The sequence below is a fragment of the Sycon ciliatum genome, chromosome 10 (assembly GCF_964019385.1).
Source record: "Sycon ciliatum chromosome 10, ocSycCili1.1, whole genome shotgun sequence".
Lineage (NCBI taxonomy): Eukaryota > Metazoa > Porifera > Calcarea > Leucosolenida > Sycettidae > Sycon > Sycon ciliatum.
Genome location: NC_088652.1, coordinates 23,775,642 through 23,790,641, shown reverse-complemented (window position 1 = coordinate 23,790,641; position 15,000 = coordinate 23,775,642). Strand labels below are relative to the sequence as shown.

At 53.3% G+C, this 15,000-nt stretch overlaps 1 protein-coding gene and 1 non-coding gene across 2 annotated transcripts in view; both read right to left on the bottom strand.

Moving 5' to 3' along the window:
• The window catches only part of LOC135826356 (mucin-17-like), a 49,137-nt gene that overhangs the window by 24,671 nt on the left and 9,466 nt on the right, over nt 1-15,000 (bottom strand). Inside the window, exons 11-17 of the mRNA XM_065338969.1 lie at nt 14,893-15,000; nt 6,601-7,003; nt 5,016-5,759; nt 4,443-4,775; nt 3,910-4,245; nt 3,295-3,633; nt 2,289-2,420 (exon numbers count right to left, since the gene is read on the bottom strand). The exon at nt 14,893-15,000 is cut by the window's right edge and continues 909 nt beyond it. Coding sequence (XP_065195041.1) covers nt 2,289-2,420; nt 3,295-3,633; nt 3,910-4,245; nt 4,443-4,775; nt 5,016-5,759; nt 6,601-7,003; nt 14,893-15,000 — 2,395 coding nt within the window. The remainder of the gene's footprint in view (nt 1-2,288; nt 2,421-3,294; nt 3,634-3,909; nt 4,246-4,442; nt 4,776-5,015; nt 5,760-6,600; nt 7,004-14,892) is intronic.
• On the bottom strand, nt 290-361 carry Trnad-guc (transfer RNA aspartic acid (anticodon GUC)). Its single transcript has one exon. It is a non-coding gene; the product is annotated as a tRNA-Asp (tRNA).

Here is a 15,000-nt window from a genome sequence, read left to right as displayed (position 1 = left end):
AGCATACCCGTATCAAGAGTCCATGACCCCCCAGAGTGTGCAACTCCAGGTTGGGGTCTGGCGCAACGAAATCCAAACATTGCGTCATCCGGTCCATAGTCAAGCATGGGCGGATGGGGCCATGTGCATATCTGGTACATCCGCTACTCACTACATGACGTATGAAGTTTGGATTTCGTTGCGGCACTGATTTGTGCTGAGAAGGATCACGAGTTGCACACTCTGGGGGGTTATGGACTCTTGCCCGTATCCATCTTGTGCATAACAAAACTGAGCAAAAAGAAATGTCCTCCCCGGCCGGGAATCGAACCCGGGTCTTCCGCGTGACAGGCGGAGATACTTACCACTATACTACCGAGGATTGACTGACAACATAAACTGAAACAACCAAACTGATACTGTAGATGCCATGGTAGGGGCATTGCACTACTACAGTCAGACCTCGCTTACTACGGCTTCTCTACGGCTTAGGCCGTCATCACACCACGTTCTCCGACTCCCGTTTACGTCTACGTCTATGGTGAAAAAACCAAAACGGGTGGTCGTGTCATCAGACAGGCACAGTTCTTGACGCGTATACGCAGTCAGGTTTTTGGAGAAATTTGAACCCACGTACATCGAAGTACAGGGTCGCTCGGAAAAAGGCTGGGGGAGATACACACGTTCATACAAAAAGTCGTATACCCCACCTCTCCATACCACGTCTACGTCTCCCGTTTCCTCTGCTCCCGTTTCACCCCATATACGGATCATCATGACAACCGACCAAAAACTCCTTACGTGGACGTAGACGCAGCGCTTTGTACAATGGTGTGATGACAGCCTTATCCGGTCCTCTTTTATCCGGACCCCTCGCCATACGGAAGAAAATCGTTGGTTACCGATTTACAGCATATGCCATGCATACATACAGTATGTGTGCTCGATTATCCAGTTCCCTCGCCTATCCGGATATTTTTGTGGAAACGAATGCGTGCGGTTATACGAGGTCTGACTGGATACCACGTAGAAGGCGGCAGGCCTACTAAAGATGGTTTAGCTGACACAGTACTACAGTTGCGCTCACTGAAACCCGACCCAAAGTGCAAAACTGGCGCCCTGGACAAGTTCCGATTACATCACTATACTTGTGCATGCGTACGTCCAGCCGCATCCGTACTTCTACCAGGGTGCCAAGGGCCGTGCAGGCTGAGGGCGCCAGCTTTGCACTTTGGGTCGGACTTCACCGAGAACAACGGTAATAAGGCATGCCAGTGAGAGCGTTCTCTTCTGAACTCTCGCTCTTATCCTTTGCCAACACCAGCAAAAGCACAGACGGTGGTCGCTCGCCCAAAAATAAAATTAAACAAAACAAAACAAAACGCTGCTCGTGGAGTGCAGTGAAAGTCTAGGCACACTGGGAGAACTTTCACAACGTTGGTTGACTCAAAAGTAAAAACTGGCCCAGCCGACGTCTATTAAAGGGAGCATCTCATAAGTTCGCATTTTTTTCTAAACGTAACGAATTTCGAAACGGGGGTAGGGGGTAACGCCCTTTTTGAATAGAAAAATGACAGTTTGCACATTTTCCGGATGTGTACATACTGTGCATGCAGTGCATGTGCTAGATCGAATTCAGCAAATGAGCGTGTTTAGGTGTAGATCTATGTGCCTGCGTTTGGAGATCAGCCTTGCACTGCATGCATACAGGCTACTCAGAGGTGTCAAGTGTCACATCAGCATCATCAAACTGTGTACCTGGCCAGCTTTTACAGTACACAGTGGTTGTGGAGGAACTCTGTTTATGTGCGTGTACATGTCATTCATTGTTCTTGTACTCCGTAGATGCAGTACCGTACTGTATGCCATTCACTTTGACATTCATGTGCATACCATGGCATACAAGTCATGTGCATGGACATGCACACTATTAGATCCACACGGAAAATGTGCGATAAGACTTTCAAATAAAGGGGGGAGGTAGGTGGGTAAAGTCTATTCGAAATGCGTTACGTTTACAAAAAAGTGCGAACTTATGAGATGCTCCCTAATAAGCTGAACTGGCTACACACACCTGTACTACAGTGCTGGCAACTGAAATCCGACCCCTGGGGTCATCGCAAAGACCCAACACGGGATAGCAAAACTACGAAATAGAGACCGCTAGAATGTGAATGCACCGTAGTTTTACCGCTCAGGGGTCGGATTTCAGCTGCCAGCACTGTATGACGACACAGAGATGCAACGCATGTCATGCCACGCTATGCCCAAGTCAAGCCCACCCCTCCCACGGGACAACGCCGACTTACGTGTGATTGAAAGAGGGCTCTCGGACGACTCTTCGCTGGACGTGAACTGCGGCGTGGTGACCGCCACGGCCAGGGGACGTCGTGCTGCCGCTGCTGCTGCCGCCGCTGCTGTTGCTCTTGCACGCTCCTCCTCTGTGCCAATGTACAGTTTAACAAGGAAACATACAGCTAGAATTTACTCAAGGAAACACCTGCTTTCCACAACTACCTGGTCAAGAGACCACCTGCTTTCAGCAACCACCTGATCAAGAGACGATCTGCTTTCAGCAACCACCTGATCAAGAGACCACCTGCTTTCAGCAACCACGTGATCAGAGACCAGTATTTTAGGCAGTGAAGTATGTACGGAATATGCAAAGGTCAACCTGGTTTTAAAGACCACCTGCATTTAAGGACCACCCAAAGGCCTCCTGTGCCCGTCCCATGGGTGATCAGCGATCACTGGCATCAGGTCTAACCCTCACTAGCAGTTGTCTAGCACTTTCAGAATCTGCGTAAAATGCTGAACAGCTTCTGCGGCACTAACAACTACACAGATTGGCAGGGGCGAGGGGTGGGGCGGGGGTGGTGGTGGTTGTGGGCAACAAGAGCATACAGCGAACATACCGTGATGTTGCGTATCGTAGCCGGGCTTATTCTTGTAAAAGCCGATGTCAAGGCTGATGTCAAGGCTAGGCTTCTATTCAAACCAAATCAGGCTTCTATTTAAACCAGGAATTTCTATGTGTGTATGTCAACACTAAAACCAGGCGTATGTGCCGACAGTGCATCTTGAAAATCCGGCTTGTATTCGAAAACAGGCTTCAAAAATCAAAAGGCACACACATAGATACTTGTACACCCAGATACACACACGCACACGCACACGCACACACACACACACACACACACACACACACACACACACACACACTACACACGCACACATACCCACACACACACATGCCCCCCCCACACACACACGACAGCACGTCCACAAATGGCATGTGCCGGCTCAAGTGCTTACCGGCAAGGCGGCGGGCTTCCAGATTGGCCTGTGTCTGTTTCCAAACGAGAGCTCCGCTGGGTGGAGCAGCCACAATAGGCTGCCTCACAACCTCAGTGCTTATAGCCGAAGCAACCCCTGGAGCAGATGCTGCTGTCGTTATCACTTGCGGTTCTTGTGCAACACCAGCGGTGGTGGTTGTTGCTGTTGTCATTGTTGATCTCTGACGTGCTGTGGCTGTTTTCGGTGGCGCTGGTGACAGCGATGACCAAGACGCCATGGACACAAGGTCTGCCGTCGGTGTGCTCTGGTGACGCAGAATGGTGCCAGGCTGCGGTAGGACAAAGTTGAGCGGCGTGGCTGAGAATAGAGAGCAACACATGCACACACACACACACACACACACACGCACGCACACACACACACACACACACACACACACACACGCGCACGCACACACACGCACACGCACACGCACACACACAGACCGTGTACACATTGACACAGCTCCCAGTAGTAGCTGTGCATTGCAGGATCAAGAGTCACATGTGCAGCGTTGAGTTGTGTATCTACAGAGGCTACGGCACAGTGATATCAAACAGATCTTTAAGACCTCTGTTTAACCCCAGTACTTACCCGTGAAGTCAGAGTCCTCCACGGGAGTCTCCGGAACGGTCTCCGAGAGGCTTTCGGTGGCGTCCACAATGACAACGGTCTCGGGCGTGTCGGCAACCCCCTGCTCAGTGACGTCCATGGCCTGATCCTGGGGCGGTGGAGACGACGAATGCTGTCCTTGCCGACCTGGCTGACTGGCGGTGACGATGTCCATCACACGTCCTGAGGAGGAGGACGGCGAGGCAGCGGTGCTCGGAGGCTGTGGTTGCGACGACTGCTGCTGCTGGGCTTGCACTGGCGGCGAGGCAGTGACGACAGGCGGAGGCGACTGCGACAAGATCTGACGACGGGCACGGTCTGGTCAAGAAAACGAAAAACGGACAACAACGCAGATTGGTGCATTAAGCTGAGGGAGTTGAAAACGGGCAAAGTCAGAAGAAAAAATTGACTGTCATCATCAGGACTCAAACCAGGGGCCCTCGCTTATGGCAACGCAGATGGCATGACTCTCTACACATAATGCTATTGGCAAGAGGATTTTTTCATGTACTTACTTGTTCGGACTAGGATTGGTTGACTGACAACACTGGACGCTTGACTGAGGTTTCCAAAACTGGCATCACCACCGCCGCTGCCGCCTTCGACTGCAGACGGTTGTGCAGCGGGCTCGGCGGCCACACTCCTGTGCTGAGAGAGCGCGGCGCCAGCAGCACCACCAGCAACTAGACCTTGCGACGGCGGACGGGATGACGTCATAGCAGTGACGTCGTGATCAGCGTCGACGGGCGGCACACTGTGAGGCGCTATGGTGCTGCCGGAGGTGTCCATGGGCTGTGATGCTGCTGCTGTTCCTGCTGCTGCAACGCGTTGTTGAGATGACACTGGAGCTATAGTACCAGACGATAAAACGAAGAAGAAAAAACGTCATACACACACAACACAAAAACAAGTTGAACAAAAAGTATACAGTCATTGCCACGTTGAGCCCCTCATTCCCAAAATGCAAATAAATAGTGAAACCATTGGCATCCCCCTCCCCACACGCATACATGCACCCCCCCCCCACACACACACACAGCCCCCCCCCCCCCACACACACAGCCCCCCCCACACACACACAATCTTACCCACTGCAGTCGAAGACACTGGAGTTGATGTTACAGGCACATGAGGTGGGGCCGTACCACCAGCAGCATCAGCCACAGCAACAGAGGAGACAGCTGCCCTGACGGCCGGACCCTGAACGCCGTATATCCACTGGGAGTCGACGCGAGACGAGTACTCCTGCGACATGGACAACTGAAGGCTAAACTCGTTGTTATCGCCAGGGTCAGCAGCGGTGGGATCGCCGCCTGCGGAGCTGCTCGGCGCTTGCTGTTGTGATACACTCGGAGCCAATCCACCGCCGGTGGTTACGGATACCGCCTCGGCAGCAGTTCCAGCCGATGCTTCCTGACTGCCGGGCGAGGGAGAAATCACGTTGTACTGCACCGCCGGTGGAGCCATTGCTGCCGCACTGGCAGGGTTAAGCGCTCCGTCGCCTTGACTACCGTGGGCGACAGGTACATACTCACAACGCGTTTCATCGGGGTCGTATTCCTCCGCGTCCATGGGTTCGGGCACGGCTGCTGCTGGCTGCGATGACGTCGACGAAGACTCCTGGGTAGCATGCGAGGACGCCGAAGCGTGCAGTCCATGTGCCGAGTGTTGTCTTGGTGACGCCTGACTGTGAGCCTGTGACGATGAGGGCGATGGTACAGCAGAAACGCCTGCTGCTGCTGCTGCTGCTGCGGCTAAGGATGAAGATGCTGGTGACGAGGATAGAGGCTGAGAGCGCTGGGAAGAGCGGAGCGTCTGTGACGGTTGTGAAGCTAGAAGCACAACACACACACAAACATGTACGGTTCCCAATATGGTTCAAATGGTCGCAAGACCGGGACTCTGCCAACCGGGTCAGGGTTGTAGTCAGGAGCACTATGCGTCCTCGCCTTGTAACATGCTGTCGAAATCGAAACATGTACGGACACACACTAGAACTACAGAGCCGCTCAATGAAATCCAATCGCATCAGCGCGGTGAGTTGTGCCCTGCATCAGTTCACACCCCAGCGTGGCATGTCTAGGACTCCACAGTACCCCAGCGTGGCATTGACTTGCTTGATTTCATTGATCAGCACTGCATTTTTTCACTGAACAACGGGTCAAGGCCTAAAACCATCACGCTATGATCAAACACAATATCTGATGTCTTTCATTGAGTAGCACCGTATTGTCAGAAGGCAAGGGAGTAGCTAACGACCCATACATAGCATTAGACAACAGGACCCACTGCCGAGCAACATTTCAGACACGTGTCAACATTCGTGAAAGTAGCTATGGAGGGCGATGTGAATGAGGGAGTGCATGAGCGAGGGAGTGAGTGAGTGAGGGAGGGAGCGAGTGAGTGAATGAGCGAGGGAGTGAATGAGTGAGGGAGTGAATGAGTGAGAGAGTGAATGAGTGAGGGAGTGAATGAATGAGTGAGTGAGTGAATGAGCGAGGGGTTGAATGAGCGAGGAAGTGAATGAGTGAGCGAGTGAGTGAGTGAGTGAGTGAGCCGGTGAATGAGCGAATGAGTGAGGGAGTGAATGAGTCAGTGAATGAGTGAATGAATGAGTGAGCGAGTGCGCAAGCAATGAACAAACATTGCCATGCAGTGGGGTAAATTCCATACCTGGTTGCGACTGGCGCAGCGCCTGTGTTGAGCCTTGGCTAGAGGCATCCATGGCTTCCTGGCTTGCCTGCTGCTGCTGCTGCTGCTGGGACGGATCCGCACTACTATGCTGGGAGGCAGTAGCGACACCCGAAGCAGCGGGGACTTCAGCAGCTGCCGCCGCCGCCACCACACCACGTACCGGCACTGGGGCCACGCTTGGCGGCAGCGACTCGCTGAACTGCGCCGTATGCATGGAGAGGTCGCCACCGACCATGGCGGAGCAGGGCATGGGCACAAGACTACTCTCGCTGACTGATTGATCACCAGCAATACCAGCACCAGTGACACTACTACCGATCATGCTGCTATCGCCCTCACCAGCAGCCCACTGATGGGCAACGTACGGTCGACCGTAACGATCCTGTGCACGAGGACAAGGGAAAAGAACAGTTCGAGTGGAAAAAGGCAGGACTCCTACATGAAGATTCTCCCGTAATCACACAGTAAAGGAGAGTGAAAGATGGAGCTACATGTAAAACAGAGCGTTGCTGAACCAGATCCTGCGGCGTCCATCTTGCACTGAATAATTGCCAAGGGGCGTGGCAGCCTGTCCGGCAGGTCCACCTTTGGCCGGACCACTTTTTTTTACCACAATGCCAAAAGTGCCCAGAATGCAGGATTTTGCACCCTGAGTTATTTTCACGGGAGACCCCCGGACCCCCTCCAGCCGGACCACCCCCAACGGCAGTGATATGCGCCTGTTGTTATATTTTCAGCGCAAGAGGTTGAACAAAGAGCACACATGGTGGGGAGCTTGGCTACACCAACGATGAACAGGCCGAAAGCTGCTGCTCGCCCACCTGGCCAGGAAAAGGAATGCGTCAAATACCGTGGCTATCAGAAGTGGTAAAAGAGGTGCTCACTCTGCAGTGTGTGCGAAAATGACGCAATTCCCTTATCGCAGCTCTTGATAGAAGCTGCACTTTCTGGGTTCATGTATTGATAAAGGTGGTGGGAATAGACCTAGTTTGGAGTTGACAGGAGGGCATGCACATCGAAACCACGCCTTGTCAACGACCCGTTCTTTCTCAGTTTTAACGACCACACTCAGCCAAGAACAAAACAACAACGAAACACAACAACACACCAACGCTGATGTGGCATCGCAAATCCCGTACCGTGCACGCAGGCACTGGGTTGCAACAGAAAAAAGACGCGCTGCAAGCGTGCCAAGCAGCGAGTGAGTACAGAACGCGTACTAATGCCAGTCATGGCAACGGAAGATAAAATTATGGAGATCGACCCGCGCATGGTTCGATCGAGAGCAGAGTACGAAAAAAGCACACATTCAAAGTTCAAACTGTGCAACAGAAGCAGAAGAGGAAAACGAAAATGAACACTTGTCGTGAAGTGAAGTGCTTCTGTCCAAGGGTGCTTGCACCCGACGGGGTGACAGCGCCCCTAGTCAGACAATACAAGGCAAACGAAATAGAAATTAGCTGAGTCACAGCGCGGGACTCCGAAACGAAAACCGGTGAGTATGTAAATATTAATTGTTTCGTACCTGCTGTACAATGTAACAATTCGTAACGTAATTTCAAACTAGCACTCGTAGAATTGTAGTGCGAATGTGCCACTCGATTATAGTAACAACGACAAAGAGATACTCTTCTAAACATTTCTCTCCCTTCTCACTGTGCCGAAATTCACAGTGACCAAAAAATTCGAAATTGATTATTGTTCTGAAATAGGCAAACAAGGAGCTACTCACAGAATAGCTTACAAAGACGCACGATTGGGCGGGTGTAGGTCTTGTCGCCCACCTTGACCTTCACAACTCGCACGTGTCCGTCTGGACCAGGGTGCACTTCGGTGACACGACCCATTGGCCAAGTGCCCCGTGGGTTGTCTTGGGATGTCACTAGAACGATGTCGTCGACCTTGAGGTCTGTCTCGGCCGTCCTCCACTTGAGTCGCCGGTTCAGCTCTGGCACGACTTCCTGCATCCATCTCCGCCAAAAGTGCAGCACGAGTTCTTGCACTACACGCCAGCGTTGCCGAGGGTTGAACTCGCTCTCGTCCACTCCTGCAGGTGCGAACCGAGTACCGATTTGGCCATACATGAAATGATTGGGCGTTAGCGGAGTTGGGTCACGACCATCTGCCGACACGTAGGACAGTGGCCGTGAGTTCATGAGCGCCTCCGCGCCGACGATAGCAGACAATAGCTCCTCGTCTGTGACCTCCGCGTTCTTCAGAATCGCCGAGATAGCACGCTTTGCCGATTTCACTAACGCCTCATGCACTCCGCCGAAATGTGGTGCTGCTGGAGGGTTGAAACGCCAGCTAGTCTGCTGATCCGCTGTCTGCCGCTGAATCGCCTCTGCATCAAGCTGCTTAACTAGCTGAGCAAGCTCATTGGTGGCGCCGACGAAATTCGTGCCATTGTCGGAGATGACGTCGATCGGTACTCCCCGTCGATTGGTGAAGCGTACGTACGCCTGCAGGAACGAGTCCGTTGTCAACGCGTATGACAGCTCGAGATGCACTGCTCTCGTCTGCAAGCACGTGAACAAGCACAGATACCGCTTGTGTTGTGTCTTGCCGCGACCCTGCTTCGTCATAAACGGTCCGGCGTAGTCTACAGAGACTCGGCCGAATGCGCGTAGCGGCAGGCTGACTCGGACCTTAGGTAGTGGCGCCATCACCTGCATTGCCGGCTTCGTACGGCTCCGGGCGCACCTCGCACACTTGGCTTCCCAAGCTCGCACCTCTTCGCGGCCAGCGACGATCCAGTAGCGCGACGAGAGTTCGGCTAGCGTATGGCTGACACCGAACGCGTGATATCCTCGTTCGTGACATGCCTTGACAATCAGCTGTGTCACATGATCCCCTCGTGGTAGGACAATCGGATTGCGTTGTTCTGCAGTCAAGAAGTCTGCATGCTGTAGTCGACCTCCGACGCGTAGAAGGCCAGCGTCGTCAATCATTGGCTTGAGCGAGACCAGCTTGCTGGTTGCAGGGATCGGCTTGCCTGCCTTAACTGCAGCATACTCTGGTAGCGACTGTTGCTGCGCTCGCTTGATGTAGAACTCCTCAGAGTCTCGGATCGCTGGTGGCGATAATTCGTCAAACTCTCGTTGTGCGGGTGGTACTGAGCAATTCGTAGCGAATCGCACACACCAAGCATGAACACGGCACATTCGTACCCAGTCGGAGTAGCGGCTTGGCTCTAGACGATTCAGCTCGCTGTGGCATTGGTCGACGGTCACCGCAGTCAGCTCGATGGACTCGTCCGTCGGTTGATTGACTGGGCCGATGCAGGTCCAACCTAATGCCGTCCGACGCGCCACGGGCTCATGGCTGTTACCCGAGCGCTCTTCATACGCCATGTGAAGCTCCGGATAGTCGGCACCGATAAGCACGTCAATGTGGCGTTTCGACGGTAGCGGCGGAAACTCAACGTTGGCTAGATGTGCGTACTGCTTTCCCAGGTGATGCCAGTCTACAACTTCCATGTTGCCTGTTGGCTGCTCGATTGTGCACGCATGGAGAGTCGTCGACGTGGCTCCGTCAACACTTCGCAGAGTGCACGATACTGGCACAGTGTGAATGGTCTCTTGCTGTCCATTCAGCTTGCTGATGGTCAGCGACATGCTTGATCCAAGCAGGCCGAGTTCTGCCGTAACATTGCTCGCTATGTACGAGCGCGTGCTGGCGTCGTCCAGCAGCGCGTTAACAGTTAGCGACCGCTTGCCGTTGGATAGCTGAACGGGAACTGTCCGAATCGACGTCACCGTCCGTACTCTATTCTCCTCTCCCTTCGTGCTGTTTCCGAGGGAGACAGCACTGAAGTTCTCCGGCTGCATGGCTCCAGTCTCTCCGGAGGCGTGGGTTGACGACGCTGGAGGCGGTTGACGGGGCTCACTGTGCAGCAGGCGATGGTGATGCTGCGTGCACCCGTTGATACCGCACTCCCGGTCCCGTGGGCAGTCCTTGCCGCTGTGCCCAGTCGCAAGGCATCTATAGCATGACTTGCTTCGCTTCGCTGCTGCCCAGCGCTGGCTTACAGTTTGTTTCTCAAACTCTGGGCAGCGCCAGATCGGGTGCTCGCCACCATTGCAGCATTGGCATGTGGACCTTGCGGTCGGCACGTTGCCAGCGGTGTTTGTAGCTGTCACGAACGTGGTCGTGCGCGGTTGCACAGCGTCGTGAGCAGTTGCCGTCCGAGTCGGCTGATTTCGACTTGTCCCGCTGGTTGACAATTGGTTTCTGACGTGATGCTGCTGGCTGATGCCTTCGATAGTTTCCGTGGCGGCAGCAAGAACTTCTGCCTCGGCATTCAGCCACTCCAGCAGCACCTCGACCGATTCGTCCTTTTGGTGGTGTACTATCCAGCGGCGATACTGGGCCAACAAGTTCACCGGCAGCTTCTGCTGGATCCGCTGGTAGAGAATGCCGGTACCTAGCTCGGTGTGCATACCGGCATCCTTTAACGTCACCACTGCCATGTCGAGCACATCGGTAAAGCGCTCCAGGTCCTGGGCTCTACCGGATCGAATAGGTGGAGATCGTTCCAGCTCTTCCATCCTAACCGCAAGGCGCCGGCGACTCCCACCGAAGCGTCGCTCCAGCCGCCGCAGAGCAGCATCGTATGCTGCTGCCGAGTAGCCAAGACTCTCGATGGCATCCAGCGCCTCACCCGCCACGTACTGTCGGAGCTGCAGCAGTTTGAATTCAGCGGAGAGCGGCTGCTGGTCCACACAAACGCTGAAAGCGGATTTCCAGCGCTCGTATTTTCGCTTCTCTCCGGTGAACACGGCAATTTCGATCCGCTTCAACTTGCTGGCGATGTTGATCTGTGCAGCTGCCGCTGGAGCAGTCCGTGGCGCAGGTCGAGCTGCGGTGCCTCCGACATATGTCGGAACTGGGGCGAATACTGCGGTCTGGGGTGCTTGCATGCCAGCGCTGGGTCTCACACCGTACTGTGACGCTCCGGCAGAGATGGTGTGCGACGGTCCAGTAGACACAGGTGAGTTGTACACGACTGCACTATTGCTCGCACTCCACTGCGGTTGCTGTTGTTGGTACATGTATGCCTGCTGCGGCCTAGCACTATTGTTGCCATACGTTGCATACATCATACTATGTGTTTGATCAGCAGGATCGTGGATCAGGAAGGCAGAGCCTTGTTCCTGATTTATAGCGGGAGCGTTGCTGCCTGTGGTCATAGTTGCAAATGACGCTGGCAGCACTGAACTACGTGGCTGATACTCTGCGGCTGCTGCAGATAAAGCGGTGCATGCATTGCTGTTGATCATATCCATTTGCGGTGGCGCGTGTGCTGACGCGGTTGCCATGGCAACGGTCGGCAAGGGTTCGGCAGGTTCCCCCACACGCTGACCACTGAACATTACAACACGATTGTCCGGCTCTACTTTCACCCGTTCTCCATAGTCTGCAGCCCTGGGCAACATAACCCGCGCATCGTCCTGGCGACCAAGAAACGGTGCATCTTGGAGCGCCGCACGCAGATCTAGAATTTCTCTGCTTTCCTCTCGTACTGACGCCAGTAAAGGCGTTGCCCCTCTCAGTGGCGATTGCTGGGGACTGGGAGTCTGCCTGGTCGACGCTGCCAGGCTCGCTCTGCTGCTCCTGATGAGCACACTCCTGGCCAATTCCATGGCATCTGAATACTGGCCTTCCAGCTGCTTGTACTGCTTTTGGAGACCAGCATGTCTCCTAGAGTCAGTATCCACCACCGCTTCCATGTACTCCATGATGACCTTCTTGGTCTCGTCATACACTGTCGTCAAGTGGCTTCTCCATGCCTTTACGTCATCTTGATTCGGCACCTCATTCGTTGACTCCACTGTCAAATTTCTCCTCGTATTTGTGAAATCCGTTTTCAGCTCTCGCTTTTTCCGTGCGAGGTCTTCTAGTTTTACCTCCATGATGGCTCCGTGATAACCATCCTCTGCTACCAATAGTTTGGAGTTGACAGGAGGGCATGCACATCGAAACCACGCCTTGTCAACGACCCGTTCTTTCTCAGTTTTAACGACCACACTCAGCCAAGAACAAAACAACAACGAAACACAACAACACACCAACGCTGATGTGGCATCGCAAATCCCGTACCGTGCACGCAGGCACTGGGTTGCAACAGAAAAAAGACGCGCTGCAAGCGTGCCAAGCAGCGAGTGAGTACAGAACGCGTACTAATGCCAGTCATGGCAACGGAAGATAAAATTATGGAGATCGACCCGCGCATGGTTCGATCGAGAGCAGAGTACGAAAAAAGCACACATTCAAAGTTCAAACTGTGCAACAGAAGCAGAAGAGGAAAACGAAAATGAACACTTGTCGTGAAGTGAAGTGCTTCTGTCCAAGGGTGCTTGCACCCGACGGGGTGACAGCGCCCCTAGTCAGACAATACAAGGCAAACGAAATAGAAATTAGCTGAGTCACAGCGCGGGACTCCGAAACGAAAACCGGTGAGTATGTAAATATTAATTGTTTCGTACCTGCTGTACAATGTAACAATTCGTAACGTAATTTCAAACTAGCACTCGTAGAATTGTAGTGCGAATGTGCCACTCGATTATAGTAACAACGACAAAGAGATACTCTTCTAAACAAGACCATTTGCGCAAATAATAGTAGGGGGGCCGAAAGGGGGCAAGCGTACGCGTAGGGGGGCGTCAGGTGACCCAGCGCTAGCGCGCTGCAGCAGCGCACATGCAGCAGCGCTGGGTCAAGCAGACAAAGTACACACTTTCTTGCTGGTTTCGTTTTTTTCGAGTAGACAGAGCTGGTGCACAGTCGAGTCACACGGTCATGGAGGGCGAGGACGGCAGAGTCGGTACGAGTAGTGTCGGAGAGCTGGTAGAGCAGGTTCCTCAGCCTTCTTGGACTATAAAGCAGCTGAGAGATTATCTACGAAAGCAGGGTGGTTTGTTGACAGGACGGAAAGCGGAACTACTTACGAGGTACGTTCATACGGGGCTTCGTCGACTAATTTTTTTTACCTACACTCACTCACGAACTGCGCGTGACATTTGTTCTACATCCAGGGCGTTATTCTACAAATCCAATCCCGAAGCACCAAGAAGCAAGCGGTCGACCCGTGATGCAGCTCCCGTCGCCACGCGCACGCCAGCACCAGTATTTCCTGACTCTGGCTGGACCCAAGACAGACCGAAACTTCCTCGTGTAACAGCATCCACGATCTTGTCGCATTTGCTGCTTACTGGAATTAGAAAGCAAGTTCGCACCAGTGAGAGCCATGTACTCATCATCAGGAAGCCTCTAGATCGGGGACACGAGCTGTATTTTGGTGGACACATTCACGATGTTAGTGTGTGCTGTGTGGAGGCCGAGATTTTTATCGAAGCCAAGTGCTGGGCAACCCAGAAGAAGTCTACCAAGTACAGCTTGCGACTTGTGTTCACAGATGACGCCAAAAATGATAGTGCTGTGCTGGATTTTGCTGTGTGTGTGAGGGCTGTGTTGCTGGTGGAGATGGTGGGCTCTGCTCTCATGTGTTTGCTCTGTTACTGGTGCTTAGATTTTGGATTTCAGTTTCGGCAGCCTCCGACACGATACTCAAACTCACTCTCACTTTCTCCTCGCCGCGGCTTCTTGGCTTTTGGCTCGACATCGAGCCTCTCTAGTAAAGAATGACGAACAAGTGCAGCACTTCGACGATCCGCAGGAGAGGGTCTCTCGGCTGGTGGTCGCCGAAAGGAGAAAACACTGGGGATGCTTTCCTGCTTCAAACGACGATGCGGCTTCCCAGAAGCTAATGCAGGCAGCCCGGGTAGATCTGGATGGAAGTCTTTTTCCCTGAAATGTTCACTGCAAACAACAGTGCTGGATGAGATCGTGAAATGCGCTCCCTCTTCGCGCTTACATACCTGCACCCATCTCGCCCTTAGGTCGGGATCTGTGGGATACTTATGAAAAGACAGATCTCGTTGATCTGATCGGCGATTTGAGCAGCCAAACACAGACCAGTGGTTGTGCGATGGCATCGTGAGGCGAAGGAAAACTACCGACTGAACTACAGAACAACCAAATCATTTCAAACAAAAACAAGAAACACCGTACCCACGGCCACCGGCACCAACAAGCACACGAAATCTCCATGCAGTACACCACGTACACACTGTACTTGCACGCTGCACTGTGCAGTGTGCACGGTCCATGCGCGATCTCATGCACGATGGGGCCCCCCTATAGACCATGCCTTGCCCCCTTACGCCCCCCTACTTTATTTTGTCAAATGGTCTATTGGGCGAGGCTTACCACTGCATGAAGTAATGGTCGCATGGAGGCTTCTGAAGACACCGATTCCGTCATGTCGTCGTGGCTAGGTTGCGATGACACAGCACCCGGTACAACGTGCACCTGTGA